The sequence below is a fragment of the Hyperolius riggenbachi genome, chromosome 3 (assembly GCF_040937935.1).
Source record: "Hyperolius riggenbachi isolate aHypRig1 chromosome 3, aHypRig1.pri, whole genome shotgun sequence".
Taxonomy (NCBI): domain Eukaryota; kingdom Metazoa; phylum Chordata; class Amphibia; order Anura; family Hyperoliidae; genus Hyperolius; species Hyperolius riggenbachi.
The window spans coordinates 160,145,466-160,171,229 of NC_090648.1; the positions used below are offsets into that span (position 1 = coordinate 160,145,466).

General features: G+C 42.5%; 1 protein-coding gene across 8 annotated transcripts in view; it reads left to right on the forward strand.

The window, feature by feature from the left end:
- AKAP13 (A-kinase anchoring protein 13) overlaps positions 1-25,764 on the forward strand; it is a 384,453-nt gene that overhangs the window by 155,448 nt on the left and 203,241 nt on the right. For all 8 annotated transcript variants that reach the window (XR_011030254.1, XR_011030251.1, XR_011030255.1 and 5 more), the window contains one exon: positions 10,138-10,321. Coding sequence is in view for 1 of the 8 variants with exons in the window: in XM_068275158.1 (XP_068131259.1) it covers positions 10,138-10,321 (184 nt within the window). In the remaining 7 variants the exon portion in view is untranslated. The remainder of the gene's footprint in view (positions 1-10,137; positions 10,322-25,764) is intronic.

Below are 25,764 nucleotides of genomic sequence, written 5' to 3' on the forward strand. Positions count from 1 at the left end.
GTCAGTGCCTGTGTATGTACCTGTGAACACTAGGTAGCCCCCGATTGACTGACAGTTTCCATCCAACCTGACCAAGTAAAATGGTTGCTTCAACCAAATATAGGCCTGTTTCAACCGATCAAGCAGAATGGAACATAATCTTCACCTGATGATTGAATCAAATATTCGTTTGAACTGGAAAATCAAGCACTGTTGCTTTGTGAGAAGTGTTTGTGGACAGCAAGAGCCATCTGGTTGAACCAAAAAATGATTAAGATGAAATGGGGCCTTAGGCAAGACAGCAGTTTTTGTCCACTGCTGATGAACACCTGGTTATTTTAGAAAGATTTGGTGGGGGCTAGCATCCTCCAGGGCCCTAGAGGCAACTGCCTGGGTTTGCCTTGTGGATGATTTGGCTCTGGGTGGAACAGATGGGATGGTCCTAGAACAGAGTGTTGAAGCTATCACAGGTGAAGGTGCAGTAAGGATTGAGCCAGTAGAGCCTTGTTGGCACCCTTAAACTGCACTGCTTAGGTGGCAAGGCCTTACAGTATACAACCTCGCCACCGTTTTGCTGTTGCGCAAACTGCTACAAGATTGTTGAAGAACTCACATGAACAGCAAATTATCTTCAGTGTCTACTTTCAGATATTGATAGCTAATTTAGACTTCTAAGTAGATACACAATTATAAACTAGAAGGGTTTCTCAAGATTTTATTGGTATGTGCCCCTTTTTAAAGTGTAACTGTCGGGCATAAAAGCAAAAATAAAGTCTATTTTTATCTGTTAAAGAGAGTCTGAAGCGAGAATAAATCTCGCTTCAGACCTCATAGATAGCAGGGGCATGTGTGCCCCTGCTAAAACGCCGCTATCCCACGGCTTAACGGGGGTCCCTTCACCCCCAAATCCCCTCGGTGCAGCGGGGGAGCGCTTCCCGGTTTGGGCAGGGCTAACAGCCGCAGCCCTGCCTCCCGCGTGTCTGTCAGCGTGTATCTCCGCCTCTCCCCCGCCCCTCTCAGTCTTCCTTCACTGAGAGGGGCGGGGGAGAGGCGGTGATGCGCCGCTGATACACGACTGGAGGCAGGGCTGCAGCCGTTAGCCTTGCCTCCAGGAACGACCAATTCCACGACTAACGTTTGCGGGGGTGGGTTTGGGGGTGAAGGGACCCCCGTTTAGCGGCGGTTTAGCAGGGGCACACATGCCCCTGCTAACTATGAGCTCTGAAGCGAGATTTATTCTCGCTTCAGAGTCTCTTTAAGCGAGTAACAAGGATGCTAACCAGGCAATCCAAAAGTTAAAATCACTGTTACTTTTCTTGTTGATAAATGATCATTCCCCAGTTTACCTGACTCTTATTTGCTACATTGCCTCACAAAGGAAGTAGCAGGGCATGCAGGGTTGTCTTTTTTGCTTCTTCACTTTGCTTTCAGACTTAGAGACTCTGTAACAAAATGTTCAGCCTTATTTCTTCTATCCTATAAGTTCCTAGACCTGTTCTAATGTGATCTGTATTACTGCAGCCTTTTCTAGTTGCACTGTCTCTGTAATATATCTAATCTTCTTTCCTTTGTCAAGCTTTGTCGACCCAGGAGGAATGTGCTGCCTCTGGTGTGATGGGGAGAAGTTGTGCACGCCTCCTCCAAGCACTGTGTATGAGTTACAGGCAAGGTCTCTGCTCATCGCCAGCTTCTCTGTGAGGCTTATGGAGCTGTGACCTTGTGAACAGCTGTGAGTGCAGAAAGATCAGTTCAAAGCCCAGACAAGCAGCTAAAGCAACAAGTGGTAGTAACATTCCAGCAGTCAAGTCACTCTTGAGAGAAGCCACTGCAAACAGGCACCTGCTCTGATGATGTATTTCTTGTTTGGTGGCCATCTTCATTGTTTACAAAAACAATGAATAAAACAGTGATTTTATCACCAAGAAAGCAGAGGGGTGCGGCGGAAATGTCAGAGGGGGCTAGGAGAAGACAACAAACAGGCTGGTACATTTATTTATGTATTGTTATTTTCACAGTACAGATTCTCTTTAACTAATGCAGCCTCCCCTTGCCACACCTCTGTTCCTTTCTGATTGGCCAAGATTTCTCACGCTGAGACAATGCAATTTCTATTGCAGAGCTGGGTGGGAGTGCCTGAAGTCTGGGAGGAGGGCGGGCAATGCATGCACAATTAGGCAGAGGAGAGTAAGGGAGGAAATGGCATCAGGATTGGCTTCAAGGTGGACACAGTTAAAATGGAGAATCCTAAGAAGGATTTTTTCTTTTTTTTACTATAGAAAAATCCCTAAAATCAAAACGTGGACGGCGCAATACATACGTTGTGTAAATAGAGCAAGTATTTATCTACTTATGTACTCACCAAGTACCCCCTGGCATAGTAAACATTATCATAAGTACCCCTTGACAATATATATTTAATCACAATACATAATTGGTTCTAAACCATTTCCAAGCATTTACTATTGCGTTTAATTAGCTAAAACACTAATTTGGTGGTATTTAAGATTTATCATTTTTTAAAACTTTAAAATTATGTATTCTTGGTTAAAGAGACTCTGTAACAATTTTTTCAGCCTTAGTTCTTCTATCCTATGAGTTCCTATGCCTGTTCTAATGTGCTGGGGCTTACTGCAGCTCTTCCTAATTACACTGTCTTTGTAATAAATCAATGTATCTTTCCTCTGTCCTGTTTGTCGGGCTAAGGCTTTGATTGTGTGGAATGTGCAGGGCTGCTTGTGATTGGTAGAAGCGATACACACCCTCTGCAGGCCCCCTGCATACTCACACACTATGCTTAGCTGAGCCTATTAGAAGCTGGTTAGTTTGTTTGTAAACATTGCCTAAAACTGTTAATTACAAGCCAGGATTGCAGCAGAGAGTGGCAGAAACAGCACAGAGGGGCACAGGAGAAAATAAGGAATAGAATGGTATGCTTTTTAGTGTAAGAATATTAGAGTACAGATTCTCTTTAAGTATATGAAGCCTGAGAAACCCCTGGAGGTTAACTTAAATAAAAATGTCATATTGTACTATACAGTATTGTCTATTCCTGTGACCACCAGGTGGAACAGAATCTTTTGATTTTCCTCACAGCAGCATGACATATTTTTAAGGTTGTTTCATTCACTGATGCAGGAGACAGAAGGCTTTAGTGATGGACGATTTTAGCATTTTGTAATGCTGACAGGATGTAATGTAAATTGATTTTGAATACATTTAGCATAAAGTTTTTTGTAAAAACATTTTTTTAAAAGGAAAAAAGAGCTTCCTGCTCACTCTAAGTAAGCTCCCTTTAGTCACATGGGCATGGACGGGTGAGTGATTGCTCTGTCAGCTACAGCCATGTCATTCTGTTGACTGCCTATTTTGACTTCAGACTGACTTGGAGGGAAGGCCATGAGCAGGCAGATGGAGATTGCTGAGGGAATAAGAAGCCAGTATTTTCTTACTTTTTTTTTTTTTTTTTTTTTAGCAAAAAGTATTTTTTTTTAAAAGCGGTTTGTGTTATTGAAATGAAAGAATGTTCTTGTAAATGTTTATAAAAAAGCTTTCCCGGAACTAAGCTTTCTATAGCAGTCAGTTTGAGATTTAGGGATTCTGGTCCTTTAATATACACTCACACCCTGTAGATCATTTTAATGCTGTGGATGTGGAATGTGGCCTTATGACTCATTATATCCAGCCAGCTTTTAAATGGAGAACAGCTATGGAGCTGGCTGCCGTTCAAAATACACAGGTGAGCCGAAAGGAAGGAAAATCCTGAAACTTATTTCTTTCTTTGTTGTCACAAAGCTCCTGGTTATACATTTTGTCTCTGTTCCATTTCCTATTTTGTAAAAGGTCTTATGAATTGCTTAACCTAATTCCATTAAAGTGCACCCCTGGCCTTAAAAGCATATTTCCAGCAAGCCATGGAAACATTGTATTAAGCCTCAGTAACTTGGGGAAGTCTGGAAGCTTTGATTGAGGAAAGTTACAATTCTTGTGCTTAGGAGATGATGGTGGCAAGTATTGGTACTGCAGACTGACACAGGCCTCCCTATCCCATTGTTTTACTCAGCTCATCAAAGGGAGTAGAAAGCTTCTTTTTTTTTTCTCTTACCTATAGATATACGCTGTGGGTTACCTTCTTAAAACGGAAGTTATTTTCGATAATTCCAACTAAATGAGCAACTGTGGTTACCCACAATGCATCACTACTGAATATGCAAATGATCTCTTTATGCCCCTGAAGCCAGGCTTACATCCAGAACCGCTGGTGTGTAGCAAGCCTATAGTTTGTAAAATGCACAGAGCCACTTAATCCCAACATGCAGACAGCCTGTTTTGGCCGGTTGGTTCTGTTCAGTGGAGGCAAACTACACTCAGCATTGCTTTTTAGTAGGATGGCTTTTCGATCTTTTAGTCCCTTAAACTTTCCTGGTGGGTTTGGGTCACCCCGAGGTGCTTTGTTTTTCTATAGATATAAACACTGTCCTCTTCATGTATATTTGTACAGACAGTTGTTTCAAGTGTCTTAGACGCCTCATACACTCATACAGGGACTGTCACATGCAAAGATTAGGATTCAGTCCCTCCAGCAACAGTACAGACTCACCCCTAACCTGCAGGCTAGCAACTCATTCTGTTGCTATAGAGGGGGAACAAGGACTGATATTGCGGTGCACAGTGCAGCGCATGTCAATATGCATTGCAATTCAAAGCATGCCCAGTGTAAAGTGGTCCTATAATTCTCATGGAAGCACATTATTTGTAATTGGCTTTGTGTGTGTATGTATATGTGTGTGCGTGTGTGTATATACTGTATGTATGTATAAAATATATATATATATATATATATTTATTTAAAAAAATGCGCTTTAAAAATTGGTTGATTTAACTACCGCTTAATTTGGTTTTATCATGTGACTATTTGAACTGCAGTTGCTTCTATACTCTCTCTGCTTTTTACAGAACATGATCTCCTCTGACCTCTTGAGGCCAGAGACAAATGAAATGCAAATGTATTCTGCTCTGTGGCCAACCACTGTGTTAATGTTATTTGTCTCTCTGTGCTTCTGCAGATGAGCTTAGACAGCACATCTTCTGTCTTCTGAGAACACCTGTTTTCTTTGAAACACCTGTCTGGTAGAGACCCTATTGTTGCAGTTAGTTCACCCTGTGTCCTGGTTGCTGTGCTCACACTTTCCATTATGGAAATATCATGGCCTTTCCACACTCAAGTTAATTGCTTAAATTTCTACTACACAGTTGTTTCATTTAGGCTATGTTCACAGTGGTGCGGTGTGGCACAACGGTCGCATTCTAATGTTGGTCTTTGTTGTGTTCAAAGTGTGGTGGGTGCTCTATAACGGCGTGCTGCATCCCAGTGCACTCCATGCAGTGCGTTACCACAGAATGCGCATGTTAAGCATATCTTTCTCTTTCATTAACTGTATGCTTCACTGTATGTGACACAACACTTGGAAAGCATGCAGGGTTGTGGAGTTGGAGTCGAGGAGTCAGTCGGAGCAATTTTGGGGGCCTGAAGTCTGAGTTGGAATCAGTGGTTTTATAAACTGAGGAGTTGGAGTCGGATGATTTTTGTACAAAATCTACAGCCCTAGTAAGTACTAGACCAGGGCTTTTCAACTCTGTCCTCAAGTACCACCAACTGTGCATGTTTTGTGGAAATCCACAGAGGTAGTTAAAGGACTTACGAGGCCAAAATTAACTACCTGCATGACTTTGTAATGCACGGAGGACGCCGTCCGCACCCTCCGTGCCGTTCCGCCTGGTCCCCTCTGCTCAATAGCCCCCCGAAAGGCTGAGACCCCACGGTCCGGGTCGGTATCTGCAGCCTGCATAAAGATGGCTGCCGGAGCTGCCCACGGCTGCGCAGTTCGCATAGCCGCTACTGCGGCTGCGCAGCTCTAGGGCCAACCCCCCGATCCACGTAGCAGGCAGCGTGGATCGGAGGGTTGGCCCTAGAGCTGCGCAGCCGCAAGTAGCAGCTATGTGGACTGTGCAGCTTTGGCCAGCTCCGGCGGCCATCTTTATGCAGGCTGCAGATACCGACCTGGACCGTGGGGTCGCAGCCTTTCGGGGGGCTATTGAGCAGAGGGGACTAGGCAGAACGGCGCGGACGGCGTCCTCTGTGCCTTACAAAGTCATGCAGGTAGTTAACTTTTTTTCACGTTTTGGGGGCAGATTTTGGCCTCGTAAGTCCTTTAATCAGCTCTGCTGAGACCAGGGCTGTGGAGTCTGAGTCGGAGTAGGGGCAATTTTGGGCACTCGGAGTCGTGGTTTCAGAAACTGAGGAGTGGGAGTCGGAGTCGCATGATTTTTGTACAAAATCCACAGCCCTGTTAAGTATTAGACTAAGGAGTCGAAGTCAAGGAGTCTGAGTCTGAGCAATTTTGGGTACTCGGAGTCGGAGTCGTGGTTTCAGAAACTGAGGAGTCAGAGTTGGAGCCGGAAGATTTTTGTACCGTGGTTTTCTGCAAAATGTACACTGTTGGTGGTACTTGAAGACAGGGTTGAAAAGCCCTGTACTAGACTAGGGAGTGGGATCCATTTTGGGCACCTGGAGTTGGTGGTTACATAAACTGAGGAGTCTGAGTTGGAGGCGGATGATTTTTGTACAGATTCTACAGCCCTGGTAGCATGTGGTGCTGGTTTCCTGTTCCGTTGCATTCCTGCTGTCACAGGGAAAGCAACACTACTCCCACTATGAACCTAGCCTTAGCATTTGTGTGTTAGGCCTCTTTTACATGGGCGGCTGAACTGCTCGTTTGTCGGCCATTCGGCTGCAATAACCATCAGCTGAATAGCAGCAATTGGTAACACTAAGCATATCCTATTTGACATGTGGTGGTGATACCTGGTGGTAAACTGTCATGTCTGAGGATGGCAACCACCATGCTCAGATGCAACTCCATAGGGGGCTGTCTGCCCACCACCAGTGCAGAGTGCTAGCAAGTGCCCATCCAGTGTAAAGGAAGCAAATGACAGGCAGTGAATTCACCATCTTCAGCTGCCCATGGAAAAGAGACCTTAGTCCACAGGTGTCAAACTTAAGGCCAGCGAGCTGAATCTGGCCCTCTTTGCCATTTTAAGTGGCCCTCAAGAGCTTCAAGTGTGCATCATTGTAAGCAGGAAAGGAACAGCACACTGCCTTCCCATCCAAAACAGCGCACCAATGATAGTGTTTCTGGTTTGAAACATTGTCCATTTGAGCTGAGGCGCAGCAGCTGCCCACAGGACCCTCTAGTGAAATTAGCATTTGGCCCCCATTTTGGTTCCAAAATCCTCGTGTTGCTGGTAAAACACACACGCGCTAATGACTGACACACTAAGCGCTTTTTGGCCATCAGAGCATTCTGAGTTTTTTTTTTTTTAAACGCTCCCATTGACCTGCAGTAAAATTGCACGATTTTACCACGAATGCAATTTTACCGCAATTTTAATGGGAGAGTTTTTTAAAAAGCTCTCAGAAAGCTCTGATGGCCAAAAAGCGATCATACACCTTTCCCGCCCAGCACCCTTTCTCCACACTGTAGAGTTCTGCAGAAGAACAGTGTAACATTTACCTGCTCTAGTGCTGCACCAGATTACTTCTATTCTACATGGTAGCTGCACACACTAAGCTTGCAAACCTCCAGAGCATGTGGCCGACCCAATGCATTGCTGGGGCAGGTTATAGTTATGCTTGTTAGTTTGAGATTGTTCAATTAATGTTCAGTCTTAAGAAACAATTGTGGTCCTTGACTTGGACTAGGTTTTAGGTTTTGGCCCCTTATGTGGTTGAGTTGGACACCCCTGCCTTAGCCTGTTGATCAAAAGCACCTGTTTGATAGTATTTTTCCACATTGTCTGGGGTTACAACCCATAATTACAATAGACTTGATTTGGATGTTCTCACTTTAACTTAGACCCCATACTTAAAACTTTGCTATATCAAAATATGATTTACCGTATTTTTTTTTTTTATGACAGAACAATTAAAATAGAAAAGACATTTTCAGTTTGCATTCATATTAACCTTCAAGTCAGTACTGGCCACAAAACATCTGAAGCTGTGGTTATAGCAAGTGTCTACCAGTTTTTCACATTTAGATATTGCAAACTTTGCCCATTGTTTGCCACAATCTTGGCTCTCATGCAGCAACACACATAATAACAAATACAGAAGGATGAACACACAGGCATTACTATGCTATAAAAGTCATAGCCAAAAATATGCATAAAATGCTGCTTATGTACAACATACTCTCACCCTCTTTCCCAATTATAAAGCTCCTTTCACATTATGCTCATTGTGATTGCAACCGCACCACAACACAACCGAAAAGTTGCATTACACGTTAAAGAGGAGCTGTTTGGTATTTGGTCTCATATATCAGTAGCTAAATATTGGCTGTACTTACATTACATATGCATTTCACTGTCCATGTTTGGATTTCACAGAATTTTTATATAGTATTTGCAGAGAATGATGCTCCTGACAGCTCATGGCAGGTTCCATGTTTGTCTGTCTCCTATGAAGCCAAATGTGTCGTCATGTCCTCCCTGCTTCCTGATGATTCGACTCAGAAAAAAGACAACCCTACTGTGCAGTGAATATTAATTAGCCATGTGGCTAGGAACAATAGCGGACTCATGCAGTATACTCTGCCCGGAGATTTTTCAGTGCTGTGAGCTGGACTGCGTTACAAGCTGCTGTAACATGAGCCTGTAACTTCTCACTAGCAGCAGAGGGGAGGACCCAAGGTGGGAAGAAGCAGCCCCAGAATGCTTTGCAGTATGGTATGCGGCCTCTCGGCCTCTTAAGAGCTTGGGAATAACAGCCTTGCTGTTCAGCACACATCAAAAGTAAGACCCAGTGCACACCAAAACCGCTAGCAGATCCGCAATACGCTAGCGGTTTTGGGAGCTGATTTCAGAGCGATTCTAGGTATGTTTAGAGAGGTTTTCTAAACATACCTAGCGGTTTTGGGTGCGTTTTTGTGTAGCAGATTACACATATTGTTACAGTAAAAGCTGTTACTGAACAGCTACTGTAACAAAAATGCCTGGCAAACCGCTCTGAAGTAGCGTTTTTCAGAGCGGTTTGCGTTTTTCCTATACTTTACATTGAGGACGAAACGCTTCCGAAAACCGCAAATGCGCAGCAGGAGGCGCGTTTGCGGCTTGGCAAAAACCGCAAACCGCCGGTGTGCACCATCCCATTGCAATACATTAGACAAGCATTTTTATAGGCGGATGCGGCCGGCGGATCGCTCCAAAAACCGCTCGGTGTGCACTGGGCCTAAGAGAGATTTTTAACTTCAATATTGCCTTTTTGGCTTCCTTCTAAACTGTTTAACACAGGAGAATAAAGGTTTAAATTAGCTTTTGCACCCTGACAGTTACTCTTTAACAGTGAGTTCAGTGAGGCATACAAAACGACAGTATGGTTTACTTCAACTGTAAACACGTGTTATCCTTACCGAACACGTCGCATCACACTCTAATAGCCCTATACCAGAGCAAGGGGTCTGCGGCGAGAAGTGGTGCGTTAATTGAAATCTACTCCCTGGCAGGAATAAGCAGCCACAATCAGGGCGTAGATTTCAATTGCGGTCTGTAAGATGTTAATTTAAGTTTTTGTTTTGTTTTTTTACATTAAATGTACATACCTTTTGTCAAAAAACAAACCACAAAGTGTAGGTTTTCCAATACGAAAAGGAAAAAAAAAAACCTTTTTGCACCACTTGAGTCTCAGTGACTGTTGGCTTCCTACTGACAAAATAAATTTGAATAAATTACACAGCAGCTGATTAGCGTATGGTTGCCTTTAAGGATGTTTTGTATAGGTTGTTAAAACAATAGCATACTTCCAAACAGTTTAATTTCCTGTCCTGAATGAGGTCGGACATTATTTAATATTAAAAATGCCATCGGCAGGTATTGGCTTTTGGCCTATAGAGGCCATGGTTTCAAGTGGATTTTTGTTCACTTTGAAAGTTTGGCAAGATTGTAGCAAATTCAAGATTAAGAGATGTTGGCTTTTCGGTGAAGCAAAATTCTTTATTAGTTGCTCATAAATTCCTTCCTATTTCTAGCAAAACAAGCGAATGTGATCTTAGAAGATAGACTTGTTTACTTTTTTCCACTTTTTTTTTCTCCTTTACATAGATGGCCTGAAGCAAGAGACGTTATTGCACTTTGCTGCAAGATTGGGCCTTTCCCGTCTGTCCAAATTTCTTCTGCAGCAGCCTGGAGGGAAGACGGCACTGACTGTTTCCAACAGTGAAGGAGCCACACCTGCCAGACTTGCCTTGGAGCGAGGCTTTGGGGAACTGGCCCACCTGTTCTCAGAGTACGTAATTGCTTTAAGTTACTATGCGATTATATATGTGATAAGAAGCATAATTTATTATTAAAACTGGTGACATTTAATCGGTGTAAGCAGTGGTTTCTTGTTCCAGTAACTTATTAGAAAGTATTTGTGTTGCTTGCCAAGAAAGTTGTACCACAACCTAACTAAATATTTGTTGCATGGAGACAGCAAGTTTTCCTTCACTGAAATCATTTCCTTTTGAGCGTATTCACAATGTTAATATGACTCCTCAGATTGAACTGCATTGTGTTTATACCATGTGATACTAGCCAGAACTGTTTTTTATTAACTGACATAGGTTGTTAAAAATGCACATTTTGGTAGAGTAAAGCTTTCTGTGTACAAACACAACAAAGTCCTCATCACAGGTGATTAAATTTGGTTTCTTCCAATGTGAGCAGCCATCCTCTCACTGATCTCATCCCCTCAATGCTCTGAATGTTAAAAAAATCCAATCTCAGCAAGTTTGCATTGTAGTTCCTACTGCAGATTGCCACCTCCTTGTCCTTCCCCTCACGTCACTACTAGTCCGAATAACATATACAATAACATTTGTGAAGCCGTTTTCTCCCATAAGGCAAATTTGGGCGCAGGGTTAAGCGAAGAAACTGCTCTCCCTGTTCTTATAAAAGTCCCAGCAGCATTTATTACTATTCCCCCTCCAGGCCGCCATTGACTCTGGCGGAAGACATGATTCGGCTTCAACCCATTTCTGGCAGCTGAATTACGCTGTTTTTATAGTAATATGGGCTCCGTCTTTTGAAAGCGCCCAAATTACTGTCTGAGTGCTGCAATAGCCTTAAAGGAATACTTAAGTCATAAAAAAAAAATGACTTCTACTCACCCGGGGCTCTCCACAGCCCCCTGCAGCTGAACGGTGCCCTCGCCGTGTCCCTCCGATGCGCCTGGACTCGCCGGCGGCCAATAATCCGCGTTCCCAGCCTGTCGGCCGGTGACGGCCAAACCGGAAGTGCCCGCCGGCGAGTCAAGGCGCATCGGAGGGACACGGCGAGGGCAACGTTCAGCTGCAGGGGGCTGAGGAGAGCCCCGGGTGAGTAGAAGTCATTTTTTTTGATGACTTAAGTATTCCTTTAATTCAAATTACGGCTATAGCAGGCGCATGGTGCACCCACGTTTCCAGAGCCCTTTTTTCCTGTCTCGCCTGGATTAGAGGGGTCAAATTGGGGTCCTCCGTTGTCCATCCTATTAGCTTTTCATTGGTGTTATGCTGGTAATGAACACCTCCATGTGTGCATTGAATAATAGTAATCCTTATCTCTTTCCTTACTGTTAATCCATCTCTCTGACATTGAAACTGTCTTTTCAGGGTTATGAGGCTTCATATCAATAGAGTGCTTGGGGCCCCAAGCTTTTTAGTTGCGCCAGTGGCATGCTGGACTGTGTTAGAGGAGAACTAGTCAAGTGTCCTCAAATACCATACTAAACAGGTGGCTTTTCGATTTTGACTTTAAAGAAAACCTATACTGAAAATTAAAAGTCAAAATAAACACAAGTCATACTTGCCTCCCGTGCAGTCTACTCCTCAATCTATTTTTCCTCTCCTGCGTCCTGTTTGTCCACTGTGATCAATAGAATTCTCCGTCCTCCATTTTGAAAATGGCTATTACCCCATAACAGCTTCCTGGTCAGCACACTGTTAAACTGTAACATCGCCCACTTGAGCCATAGGGAAACATGGATACATCAGTTCTCCTCTCAGCTGTAACTGACAGCAACTGATATATAATTGGCAGCAACTGATATATTTCAGTTCTGACAAAATGTTGTCAGAACTGGAAGGGATCACTGTAAGAAGAAAATGGTGAGCTTCTGAGAGGAACTGATGGCAAGGTAACTATGTAATGTTCATTTGAAGTTACCTCATATGTTTATTTTAAATAATTTTACTCAGTACAGGTTCTCTTTAATGCCCCCAGGGATAGAGATTTTCTGATTGTGTGTTGTAAGGAATTCCAAAGGTTAGGAGCAGCATGGCAGAGGGCCGAGTGGCACATCTGTATGCGGATTGTCTAAGCAATCATTAAAAATAATTGCAAAAGATCATATCTGGTGAGATTCAGTTTGTTTAGGTAGCTTAAGTGTCAGTTAGGCTTGGACTGGTCGTCTGTAATTTCTTGTATCAACCAGATGCGTTGGTGTACAAACTAACCTTAGTAGTATAGTAGTATAGTTAAGTTGCTGATCACCAAATATGCCTCTTCTAAAAGACACTTGCCTTTGGAAATGCTATGAACATATAGAATATGTCTAGCTGAGAACAACCACAATAAATAAATTAATGAATGACAAATGTAATGAAATTGACATCCTTCCAGTTTTCTGCAGCTCCACTATGTAGCCATGCCAAATTTACACGCCATTCAAAAGTAAAATTCTCCTCATGCCAATTCTTGTTTTTTTGTGACTATGTTGCACGCTGCCTGAATAATGGAGTGTAAAGATGGGTAATGGGAAGAAATTCAGACCCCTCCCCCCCCCCCCCCCCCCCGCTGACCTCTTTAAAGTAAAACTCCATTTTTGTTGAGCAATAATTACGGTAATGCATAGAGATGGTCAGTGAGGTGCTAATTTGTCTGACTTACATGCAGATAAAATGCAGATTTCGTGAGGCTTGGTATTAACCCAATCACATTCACTCCCTGTCATTTGGGATTGGCCCAGTTCCAATTGGCATGCAACCTAGAATGGGACCACTCCATTCAAATAGTTATGTGATCCACACCGAGAAGTCACAGAATTGAAAAGGACTCTACCACGTTACCCAGCTGTCATTACCGACTTGACAAATGTTATCTTGGTTCTGCTCATTTTGCTTCAAGAGCTTCCCCATGGCACATGTTCAGCTTGAGCCTTGGACTTCTCCTGAAGGCAAGCAATTGATTTGGAGTGGGGTTTTTTTGTATTTATTTATTTTTTGTACTCTTGCAATTAGGGTTTTGTTTTTATTTGTTTTTATTTTTTTTAGTTGGCAGGAAAGGGTAGTATTCTGCACAAAAGAGAGTTTAGAGGCAGTGTTTTATTATACTTTGAGGGTCTAATAGTATTGGCCATCAAGAATAATTTCATGTTTATCGGGAGGAAAACAAGTAGTTATTGTCCGCATTGGCTGACCAACTGCAGGGTTGCTGGAATGTGTACTGTCAGAGCCAGAGATAACCGATCTCAACATTCATGGATGTTAGAATACCCATGACCAATTTACATCCTAACCATTTTCTGTATTTAAATGGGAACTTCAGCCTAAACAAACATACTGTCATTAAGTTACATTAGTTATGTTAATTAGAATAGATAGGTAATATAATCTCTTACCCACCCTGTTTTAAAAGAGAAGGCAAATGTTTGTGATTCATGGGGGCTGCCATCTTTGTCATGGGGGCTGCCATCTTTGTCATGGGGGCAAACATCTTTTTGGTTGAAAGGAGGTGACAGGGAGCAGGAGACACAGTTCCAACTGTCCTGTGTTCTCATCACCCCTCCCAGCTGCGCACCCTAGGCTTCAAATGTCAAATTCAAAATGTACGAAAAAAAAAAATTGCACCAAAACAGCAGAACGAGAGCAACAATATCAGAAATCCCATCATGCTTTGCACAGCATCAGGGGAAAAATGCCCGGCAAGTTTTCTTCTGTGCAGCTAAAAATGAGGCTTGTATAAGAGAAACAAAGTTCTGATGCTGTGAAACTGTTAAAGAAACACCAAGCCTTTTCAGTGCTGCTGAGTCGATTTTTAGTCTGGAGGTTCATTTAAGCAGGATACAGGATGCAGGATATTTGTGATCAGACATTGCAATCACACTAGTATAAAGGGGTTCCTGTGATTTTCATTATTTTGCTGATGTCCTTGCGCTTTGCATGCAATTGAGAAATCGCTTGTAGTGTAAAACGAGTAGTAGTATAAGATATCTGGACTGGTTCACACTGGGGCGCTTTTGAGCAGCATTTCAGCACTTTGATTGCGGGCAAAGCACATTCTACCCCTATAAGACCATTCTCACTGTAGTGTTTGTGATTTGTATAAAGCGCTAACGAGTTGCATGTAGAAAATGTAGCAGCAAACAGGATCCTATGCTCATTTCCTGTACGAGAATCGCAGATTGCAATCGCCGCAAAATCGCAATGCAAATAAACCAATTGCAATCACTCGGCGATTGTGTATTGCATTCCCAGAATGAACAAGCCCTGAGACTGCATATAATGGAGCCTCCAACCTGTTTTTTTCTCCTATCACCAGAGCTCCTTTATAAAAAAAAAAACAAACAAAAAAAAAAAAAAAACTTCAGCAGATTACTTGTGAAACTTGTTTTGGGTTATTTCAGAACATCTCGTGGACTCCCAAGAAATTGCTGAAACTGTGTTTGATCCTTTGTGATGATTAGACTCTGTTCCAGCATTATCAGGATAAAGATAAGCGTAATGAATCCATAATGTGAAAGCGTTGTAAGGTCTGACCACCCACCCTTGTTTAGCTTTTATCTGCTTCGCCCTCTTCCCTCTTCATGTCAACAAAGATTTAGGTTTGAGTTTTGTTTGCTCAGTAAGGTATTAACTGATCTCTGGATTCATATATCTTGGCTGGTTTGAAGGCTATAATTTTCTTCAGCTATGTATGTACTGTTTGCATGTGGTAATTTTCCCCTTCCCATGGTACACCACAAACTATAGCTGTTTTGACTTTCCTGGGTTGTATGGAAAATGGAGAAGTTTTATTTGATCATTTAGAATTGGATTCCTAGAAATGGCATGCAAAAACAGTGTATATTTTGTGAATTTTCTTCCTGTTAAACCAAAAAAAAAAAAAAAAAAAAGGGTTTGTTGTACAAATGAATTTATCTCCTTATCAGCCTGTTATTGTGATGGTTGGACAGTTTTCTGACAAATGGACAAATAATATATATTTTTTTTATTTGCAGGGTTGTCAGTAAAGCCCCATATACAGGCTCAACAGCAGTCTTTTATGCAGCACAATTCTCTAACAGCTTTTGTTGCGATACAAGTCGAAACAACCACAAAAAAAAGTTGTTTGCGATTGTTCACACAACTGATAAGACGTCAATCCAACTGTTGGATTGACGTCTTATCAGTTGTTTAAACAATAGCAAACAACTTTTTTTTGTGGTTGTTTCGACTTGTATCGCAACAAAAGCTGTTAGAGAATTGTGCTGCATAAAAGACTGCTGTTGAGCCTGTATATGGGGCTTAAGTGTTACAGGAAGCTGAAAGGCTATTAATGAGAACCAGAAGTGGACCTGCGTTTTGTCTACATTACAGAACAGATATTTTGCAGAAATGCAGATATTTTGGCGAGCAGCATAGTTGCGCTTATTACAACGGTGTGTATTTTAATCAAAATTCCACTTTCACAAAAATTGGCTCTTAACCCATATCAGTACAGCAAATTTTTTTTTTAATGTTGCTAAACAATTCTATTACCATTTAGCTGTCAGTTTCAAACCTGTCAATAAGCACACCTATCCTGTAATATGTATTTTATGTGCACAGGCAGTCAAGGTATTTCCTCTGTGCTAGTAGTCAGCTGCACAAAGCAGGAGGTCTTAAAGCTTGTTTTTCAAGACCTGCACTAAATGAGTGACTGCTAGCAGCTGATACTGTTAAGGCTTCATGTTGGGGAGGATTGTAAAGGTTAGGTACCACTGGGGGAGTTAAGGTTAGGTGCCAACCGGAGAAGTGTTGTGTGAGAGAAGGGAGAGGTTAGGTCATAGTCTAATATCAGCAAATATCAGGGCTGTGAGTTGGTACAAAAATCATCTGACTCTGACTCCTCAGTTTATGAAACTACCGACTCCAACTCCAGGTACCCAAAATGACTGACTCCTTAGTCTAAGGGCTGGTGCACACCAGAGCGGTTCTGGAGCGTTTTTTAAAACCCTTGCAGGGAGAAAACCGCTTGGCTAATGAAAGTGAATGGGCAGGTGCACACCTGAGCGGTTCGTTTTTTCCATAAATGCAAACTCAGAGGCTGCAGCGTTTTTTTAGATTTCTGAGGCGTTTCTGCCTCAATGTTAACGTATAGGAAAGTAAAAAAACGCTCTGAAAAACGCTAGATCAGAGCGGTTTTCCAGGATTTTACGTTACAGTAGCTGTTCAGTAACAGCTTTACTGTAACAAGATATGAAATCTGCTACACAAGAATGCTCCCAAAAATGCTAGGCATGTTTAGAAAACCTCTCTAAACATGCCTAGAATCTCTCTGAAATCTGCTTCAAAAACCTCTAGCGTTTTGCGGATCTGCTAGAGGTTTTTGGTGTGCACTGGGCCTAATACATACAAGAGCTGTGGATTTGGTACAAAAATTATCCGACTCCGACTCCTCAATTTATGAAATCACCGACTCCAGCTCCGACTCTGGGTACCCAAAATTGCCTCAACTCCGACTCTACAGCCCTGGAAAATATTACCGATATTTCACAATATAAAAATAGGAAACCATGCTGATTAAGTTTGTTCTGTAAAGATTAAAGGGTCATTACTTCTGTCTGTTTTATAGCTGAATGAAGCTGACATTAAATCAGACTGTCATGGCTGCTGTTTAGAATTCACTGATCAACTGACCTGAGAGGGTTATGGAGGTTACCATATTTATTTCCTTATAAACAATACCAGTTGCCTGGCATGCTGCTGATCTTTAATGCGTCGGTAGTGTCTGAATCACACACCTGAAACATGCATGCGGCAAATGCAGTCAAACTTCAGTCAAACCTCTTATCTACATGCAGTGTTCTCCCCAGTATTTTTTTCCAGCCGGGTGGCATGAAATAGTAGCCGGGTGGCATGAAAAAGCAGCCGGGTGGGACGAGATGAAAATGCAGGGCAACTCTGCTTACAGCATAGGAGGAGGTGAGGAGGTGAGCCGATAACAGCCGGGTGGTCACCAAATCTAGCCGGGTGGAGCACCCGGCTAAAAGAGCCTGGGGAGAACACTGTGCTTGTTCAGGGTCTATGGCTAAAAGTATTGGAGACAGAGGATCAGCAGGACAGCCAGACAATATGCATTATCTAAAAGGAAACAAATATGGCAACCTCCATATTCCTCTCAAGTCAGTTGTCTTTAAAACTGAAAATAAAAATAAGACTCTGATCTATGCTACTCATATTCTATTTACTAGTAGTAGTACACATTCAATTAATTATCTTTTAAGCTTATTTTCAGTTCAGGAGGAAGTAGAAACTGGGGGGACAGTAAGAGCTTAAAGAGAACCCGAGGTGGGATTCTTACATTGCAATCCGCATACAGAGGCTGGGTCTGCCTTCAGAGCCCAGCCTCTGTTGCTAGTTAGTTTCCTCCAAAGACCCCCCTGTGCGCTGTCAGACCCCATAAAACACAGCTGCGCTGGCGACACACAGCGTGTCGCAGCCGGCTGTGTTTATCTCACTAATGCCAGTCTCGCCGCTCCCCCTCCTCCTGAATCGCTCCGGTCACCGCCCACGTCCCTTCCCTCCCCGCTGATTGGAGGGAAGGGACGCAGGCGAGGACCGGAGCAATTCAGGAAGCGGGGGAGCAGCCGAGACTGACATTCGTGAGGTAAACACAGCCGCATAGCGCGGCTGTGTTTTATGGGGTCTGACGGCGCGCAGGGGGGTCTTTGGAGGAAACTACGGTAACTAGCAACAGAGGCTGGGCTCTATAGGCAGACCCAGCCTCTGTATAAGGTTTGCGATGTAAGAACCCCGCCTCTAGTTCTCTTTAATTTGTTTATTAACCACTTCACCTCAAGGGGTTTTTACTCTGACGAACCAGAGCAATTTTCACCTGTCAGCGCTCCTCCCTTTCATTTGCTTATAACTTTATTACTACAAAATTATCTATACCTTGGTGTTTTTGCCCCACAAATTAGGCTTTTTGTGGCCGATACTTATTTTCAGTAATTACTTTATTTTCTATGCATTTTATTTGGGGAAAAAAACCAGGGCTGTGGAGTCGGTCCAAAAATCCACCGACTCTGACTCCTCAGTTTAGGATTCCACCGACTCCACGACTCCGACTCCTCTAATTTGCATATTACAATTTTGTTGATTAAAAGTATGTAACATGAAATTCGTCTCTTAACTGCCAACACTTAGGAATTTTACAAGACAACTGAAGTGAGAAGGATATGTAGACTACTATATTTATTCCCTTTAGACTAAAACTAGTCCTTGGTAAGAGTACTTGTAAAAGGTACAAACCGGAACAAAGAACATCTATCAGGCCCTAGGCCAGGGGTCTCAAACTCGCGGCCCGGGGGCCATTTGCGGCCCTCGATGCAATATTTTGTGGCCCTCGCCCTGCAAAAGCTTCCTTATAGTTCGCTTCAGTGCTCCCAAGTAAACCGCTGCATCCCCGCCGCTAAACAAGGCCTGCAGAACCCCCAAATCGCCCGGGGGGCAATCCGCCGGCATTTCCTGGAAGGGGCAGAGCTTTCAGCTTCAGCTCTGCCCCTCCTGACGTCAATCGCCGCACGGATCGCCGCCTCTCCCCGCCCCTCTCTGTGAAGGAAGAGAGAGAGGGGTGGGCTTTGGTGGCGATGCGCCGCGATTGTGAAATTCCTCATGCGGCCCAGCCCTCATCCTGACTTTGCCTCCTGCGGCCCCCAGGTAAATTGAGTTTGAGACCCCTGCCCTAGGCAATGTAAGTGTGGGTACATGTAAGAATGATGTGCAGGTACTCTGCAGGGGAATGAGGAGATTGTAAACAGACAACACCTCTGTGTTCAATGTGGACAGCATTCTCAGTGGATTCCCTGCAGCTCTGTGGGGAGTGCATATGTAGAGTATAGTACTACTGTGTAACAAAGTAAACCTGAGACAGATGAAATTAAAGTTTTATACATACCTGGGGCTTCCTCCAGCCGCCTTCAGGATAATCAGTCCCTCGTTGTCCTCCTCCACCACCTGGATCTTCTGCTATGAGTCCAGGTACTTGAGCCAGTCAGGCGTAGTGCGCATGCACACACTCTGCCGCCAGGAGCATACTACACCTGTGCAGCACTATTGCGCAGGTGCAGAATGTTCCTGGCTGTGGGAGCGGCATGCGGCCGGACAGCGCTGACTGGCTGAATTACCAGGACTCATAGCAGAAGATCCGGGTGGTGGAGGACAGCGAGGGACTGATTAGCCTGAAGGGGGCTGGAGGAAGCCCCAGGTATGTATAAAACTTTACTTTTCATCCGTCTCAGTTACCCTTTAATTTGTAGTCACCAAACCAAATTTTAACATATCAAATTATTTGATTTCATCAGCAAAGGGAGTGCATACATTTGCATAAATCAGCATCAGTGCAGAATTATTTCCATCTCGTTGACCATCTCTATTAGTGACACAGCTACACATCAGGCTTTATTCTTACAGCATAGATGTTATTTAGTATATATGAGATTCCTGTGTACACATCATATATACAGTCACAATCAGATATGTATATCTGATCTTAAAAATACGGGGACTGCTTTATTGAAGCAGCACAAGTAACTAATTTTGATTGGTTTATTTCATTTTTGTGGACTAAGCACAGCTATTACTGTATAAATACTGTATATATACATTATTTTTAATGACTATTATCTGAGAAATAGAACATTTCATCATATTTTCTATTTTAATTACAGTTACAAATTCATTAGGATTCGGAGTCGGTGCATTTTTTCCCGACTCCGACTCCAGGCACCCAAAATTGCCCGACTCCACGACTCCGACTCCACGACTCCGACTCCACAGCCCTGAAAAAAACAAGAAAAAAATACACTATTTTCATTTCCATCCCCTATAGTTTTAAAATAAGCAATGCTACTGTAAGTAAAACGCACATATTTTATTGCCCTGTTAGTCCCGGCTATCACAACATTTCAGTTATGTTCCTAGTACAATGTATGGCGGCAATATATTATTTGGAAATAATAGGTGTCATTTATGTTTTTTTTTTTGGTCTGTTCCATAATTACATCCTGGTTTACCAGAAAGTTTTTTTTTTCTCTATACATTTTACAATGCTCTTACTACTTCCTTTATTTTGAGTGGGCATGTCCATTCATTCCGGGCATTGCGATTGGTTAGGGAATGCTTGTTCCTCTTCACCAATCATGGATCTCTGTGTCCTGATGGGTACGAGCGGTGGGCATATGCATGGCAAGTGACGCATTAAAAAGTCCTGGAGCCATTAAGAGACTCCAGCTTGCCGTTTTTAATGTGGTGGCTTGCTGCTAACAGGTTAATAAACACTGAGACAAAGTTTGTGTTGTATACAGTTGTGTGAACCATCCTGTTAATGGGAAATTAACTTGTATAATATGAATACTATGAGCACTTTCACACTAAAAATTGGAAAGTGCCCAATAAAAACATATCGTTTTTTTTTCTTGAGTGCTTACTAAATTACTTTTGTGTGAAATTGCCAAGACTGCGTTCACAGTGGCCATTGAGCTCACTGTGAAAGCAGGAATGCAATGGAATATAAAAGTGGCATCGCATGTTATCATGTTGCATCGCATACAGTGAAGCATGCAATAAATGAAAAGTATGGAGAAATAGAACGCTATGCTTCAAACCTTCCCCTGGATAAATGATGGGCAGCTAGAAGGGGAGGGAAGAACATAGCAGCCCCTATAGCTATTAGAAACCAGGACAAACTGCAGGAAAAAGTGGCACTTGGTTCTCTTTAAAAGGTTTGCTTTGCTAGTTGTATTTTAGCGACGTCCACAAAGATGCTAATAATTAAACATCCTGCAGATAATTTGCATCATATAACAAATCAACTTTGCGTCCATGTACATTACTAAGAAATTATAATCAGTCCTTTTTTAAGCTGTATAAATGTGCATGAAAACTGGAACCATTTGCATCACTGACCACTACCTACTGTGTATATAGGTCGATACTAACCAGCTGTGCACAGAATACCAGTTTGTGACTGGGCAGTTATGTAAAATATGTTCTTATCATGCTTGCTTATTTTCATTCATTGGTATGGTCTTGCGGTTTTGAGATGGGTGTACACCCACAAGCCCTGGCCACTAACAGCACAGTTGTGGCCTGCCAGAGCTTAGTCAGTTGCTAGTGCATAGCAGCATAGTAGTAACTTATTGCATAATGCTCCAGTATAAGGTAATACAGCTCTTAAAGCTTATTGTTTGTATTACTAATAATGACACCACATCATTTAGCTGTTATTAGAGTATGTTTTGCAAGTCAGCTTAGTTCTGTTCCCTCCCTTGTGGGCGAAGCAGGAAATCTGTTTCATGCTCAGTTCACCTTAACAGTTCCAGTTATCTTGAGATCTGCTAGAAGGGAGGAGAACTCTTTGTGGTACTGTCTGAGGTAAAGTCAGCAACGGGTTTCGGTTAGGCTTTGGAGTACTAGAATCGTTTCTACCCTTTTATCTGTCTTGTTTGTTTCGAGTCTAGATGTGACTGGTGTTCTTTGTCACAAGATAAAAAAGGTGAAAAACCCTTCATTTCACGGTGCTGAGGGTTAATCAGTCCATGTGAGCAGGGGATTTAGCTGGAACGCAAGGTGTTTTCAATCTGCCAGGTGTTGTGTTACACACAGCACAACACACCTGTATTGCTAGTAAGCTTGCCACCCTTCTGCCTCTATGGAACATTCCTGTGTATAAAACCAGCAGGTGCAGCGGGTTGCTCAAGTCTGGATACGTCTGCCGCACTGGCAGCATTTTGGTGCTGTCCTGTTAAATTAGACTTGGAGAACAGATAGATAATATAGCATTTAGGTGAACTTGGCACGTTTGTAGCTTTGTTGTGCTTCTGGGTGAGAAATCATGCATTGCTTTGTTACAGCCATTGCACTACAAGTCAGTAGATAATCGGAGCTCAAGCTGAGCTGGATGTCAAATGAAAATCAAATATTTGTGTATAATAACAGTCTATAATCTGTAATTCTAGCTACACAGGCAGCCAAGCTGAAATGGTGAGAAAACTGCATGGGTAATGTTTTGCACTTTCTTGCACATGATTGCCTTTAACCACTGTGAAAATGTGACCGAGTAGAGCAGCAGAGAATAGTGTTGATAGGCTTGATTTATACACACAGATGCAAATTAAACTAGAGCAAAAGTGGTGGAGTTGTGCAGAATAACCAGATTTTAGCTGCCAAATAAAGCAAGGGTTCAGAGCTGCTGTGGCTGTTTGCGTTTATTTTCTTTGCACCTGTCATAATAAATCAATTCTTTGTGATGCACCAATATACATGGCTGTTAGGCCTCTTCCACATGGGAGGTTGATGGCAGTGAATTCACTGCCTGTGAGCTGCTCATGCACACCGACCAGGCGCGTTTGGCATGGGCAGTGTCTGCATCCGTCACATCTGAGCGGGACAGCACTGATACGTGTGTTTATTTGCTGAGGGGTAAAAGCATCTTGTGTCAGACCCTGACAAGCATAGGATTACAAACCCTGCCATTCAACTGCATTAAGCTGGAAGGTACTCTGTGTCCAGCAGATGGGAGGCTGCCCGACAAGCATACAGTTCCCATGTGAAACAGGCCTAAGGGCTGATTCCCACTACAAGAACTTTTTAAGAGCTAGAGATTTTAAAAACTCTTGCTAATGCAATGCTATGGGTGATTTTTACAAAACCCCATCGCTCCAGTGTGAACACACACTTATTATTATGTATTGTATTTATAAAGCGCCAACATATTACGCAGCGTCAACATTAGCAAAAGCTTTTAAAATCACAAAGCGCTTAGGAAAGCTCCTGTAGTGTGAAGAAGCCCTAAGGGACCGTTTTGTAAGCAGTTTGTGCAGCTAAACACCTAAGTGTAAAACTTGCATTAATAGGACATTAACTTAAATTAATATGTAATGTTAATTAACTTAATTAATAGGACAGTGCACACTACCGTTTTTAGTGTTAGCTTGGGTATGTTTTAGAAACGTACCCATTTGAAAGGAAACTCGCTGTGATTAAGTCCAGTGCTGGTGGGGAGATAACTTCAGTGCAGAAGTTAAGAAGCAAATGACCACAGTAGCAGTGGAAGAGAAAAGATGTTCTCATCACTGATGTTCTAATAACAAAAGTTCTTTCTTGTAGCAGAGTTGGCTGAAATGGCTGTTATGTCCTAGTACCTTTCTCACACTTCAGGTTTTTCTTGCCTGAAGTAATCTATAGAGAAGGTTTTGAGTGACAGTTTAGCAACCATCGTCCCTGCCAAGCCACATGTTTTTCCCCCGTGGAGAGGGAAACCGGATGAGCGGTAGGCATGCAGTTCCAGATGTCTCTGGGAAATATAATGGCAATCAGGCAGGAATTTTCAACACCGCTGCAGACAAGAAAGCTGCCAACATCCGGGTACACCTGAACATGCAGTAGACTATCACCTGAAACAATCAATAGCGTGTAGTTGTTTGGGTAATGAACCACTGGGATTTTCCCCACTTATTTGCAGGAGTCTGTTTTCTAGGATAGGGCTTATCGCCTGATCATATCAGTAAAATGCTAATAATTCTTACTTGCATGCAAATTTTATGCATACTGTATGCAGCTCAGAATTGAGCCAGTTATCAGAAGTGCATTTTATTGGCCCAGTTTATTGGCCCAGTATGAGCTGCATACGATTTGCATACAAGCCAGGCTTATTAGCATTTTAATGGCCATTTCTTACAGCTGGATTTCAGGGGAAGTGGATGGAAGCCTAGTGACAAGTTGGCTAGCACTCTTGTCTTATGTCACTCATGCCAAGCTTCTAGCTTGGTTTATGACATTGCATGCAGTGAGTTTTGTATATTTTAATATTTTTGTTTCTTCCCACCTCCTCAAAACCAGCTATGTTTTTCCTTCCCTGAATTGACCATTGAGCAGGAAAGGGATGTTATGCCTGGTACGCACCATGCAATTTTCCTATTAGATTGGTAGCTGATTTTAAATCAGAAGCGGACCACACATGCTGGAAATTATCAAACAGGACATTTTTGGTCAATCTGATGGGAAAACTGCATGGTTTGTACCAGGCTGCAAGCTGCTCTAAGAAGCAGTTAAAGGATACCCGAGGTGACATGGTGAGATAGACATGTGTATGTACAGTGCCTAGCACACACATGCAAGAGTTAAAAATCAGGTATGCAAGTGACCATTTGTCTGGGTCGGGACCGGGTTGGACTATAGCATAACCCTCATGGATAAGGAATTCTAGCCATAAAACACTTACCTGGCAGTAAATAGCTTCTGAGAGCAGGAAAGAGATAAAAAGGATCAGTAGTTTATAGATTTTATCTCTGGTATACCTCAATGAATGTGGCAGTAAGAAGAGGCCATGAAACAGTAAAAACTTAAAAAGTGGATTTAAATATAAAATAAAACTGGGGTACCTGAAAAAAAGTCATTTTTAGTAGGAGGAGGAGGAGGATAGATGCAATTGTTTCTCATTAGTTTATTTTCACCTCGGGTTTCCTTTAATGACATGAGAAGGTGCTCTGTAGAACACTGAAAATATAAAATGCTGAATTACAATATCAGCACTTATGCAGTACAGCTGCACTCTAAATTAGCCACAGCTGCACTCTAAATTAGCCCTAGCTCATTTTTAGCTACATCATCTTGCAACATTATGAATGAATACAGAGGGTTTCTCTTTAAATGAAATGCAAGATAGAAAAGAGGAAGTGTTTTACATCTGCTTTCTGGGATGACCATGTGATCCCCGCTTTCAGGCAAAAATGACCCCTTTCAGATGTAAATGTAGAAAATCAAAAAGCAGCTATGAGGCACTTCCTTTTTTTCTTAGCCTACCTGCATTTCTCTTTAGTGTTACATATACAATACAATACAATATGAGGATATTGTGTCCTTACTTCAGCTCTGATAGGCCCGATTCACTAAACTGTGATAAGACTGCCTTGTGCAGACAATGCAATGAGAATTTTACCGCTGAAAACGTAGCGCAAGCTGCCGAATTAGCATGACTCATGTTGCTGGGGTAACACATGCAAAGTAACACTCTCGTTGCTTAGATAATGCTGTTTGCGCTAATCGGGCAACTCGTGCTACACTGTCTGAGGTAGGATGAGTAAAATTGCTGTGCGCTGCCTCCGCATTGCAATCTTACTGCAGTTAAATGCATCGGGCCCATGTGCGCTTATATGTTGTGAAGGACACAGCAGTAACTTCAATTTGTGGTGGCACATTTCTGGCTTAATTGCTTATGATTCTTCAGACAACAGATTCTCTGATTCAATCGTAGTATTGATCAAATACATTTTTGTTTTTTATTCGGATTGATTCCATTAATTTGATTGAACTGGAAAGCAGCTTTCTGTTAGCGGTCCCGAGCGATCGATATTATGACTGAGGGTCGCAATGAATACATTTTAAAATGTCATTGTTGGGCATAAAATGGAAAATCAATTATTTATTTTTATCTGGTAAACAAGTAATAAGGATGCTAACCAGGCAG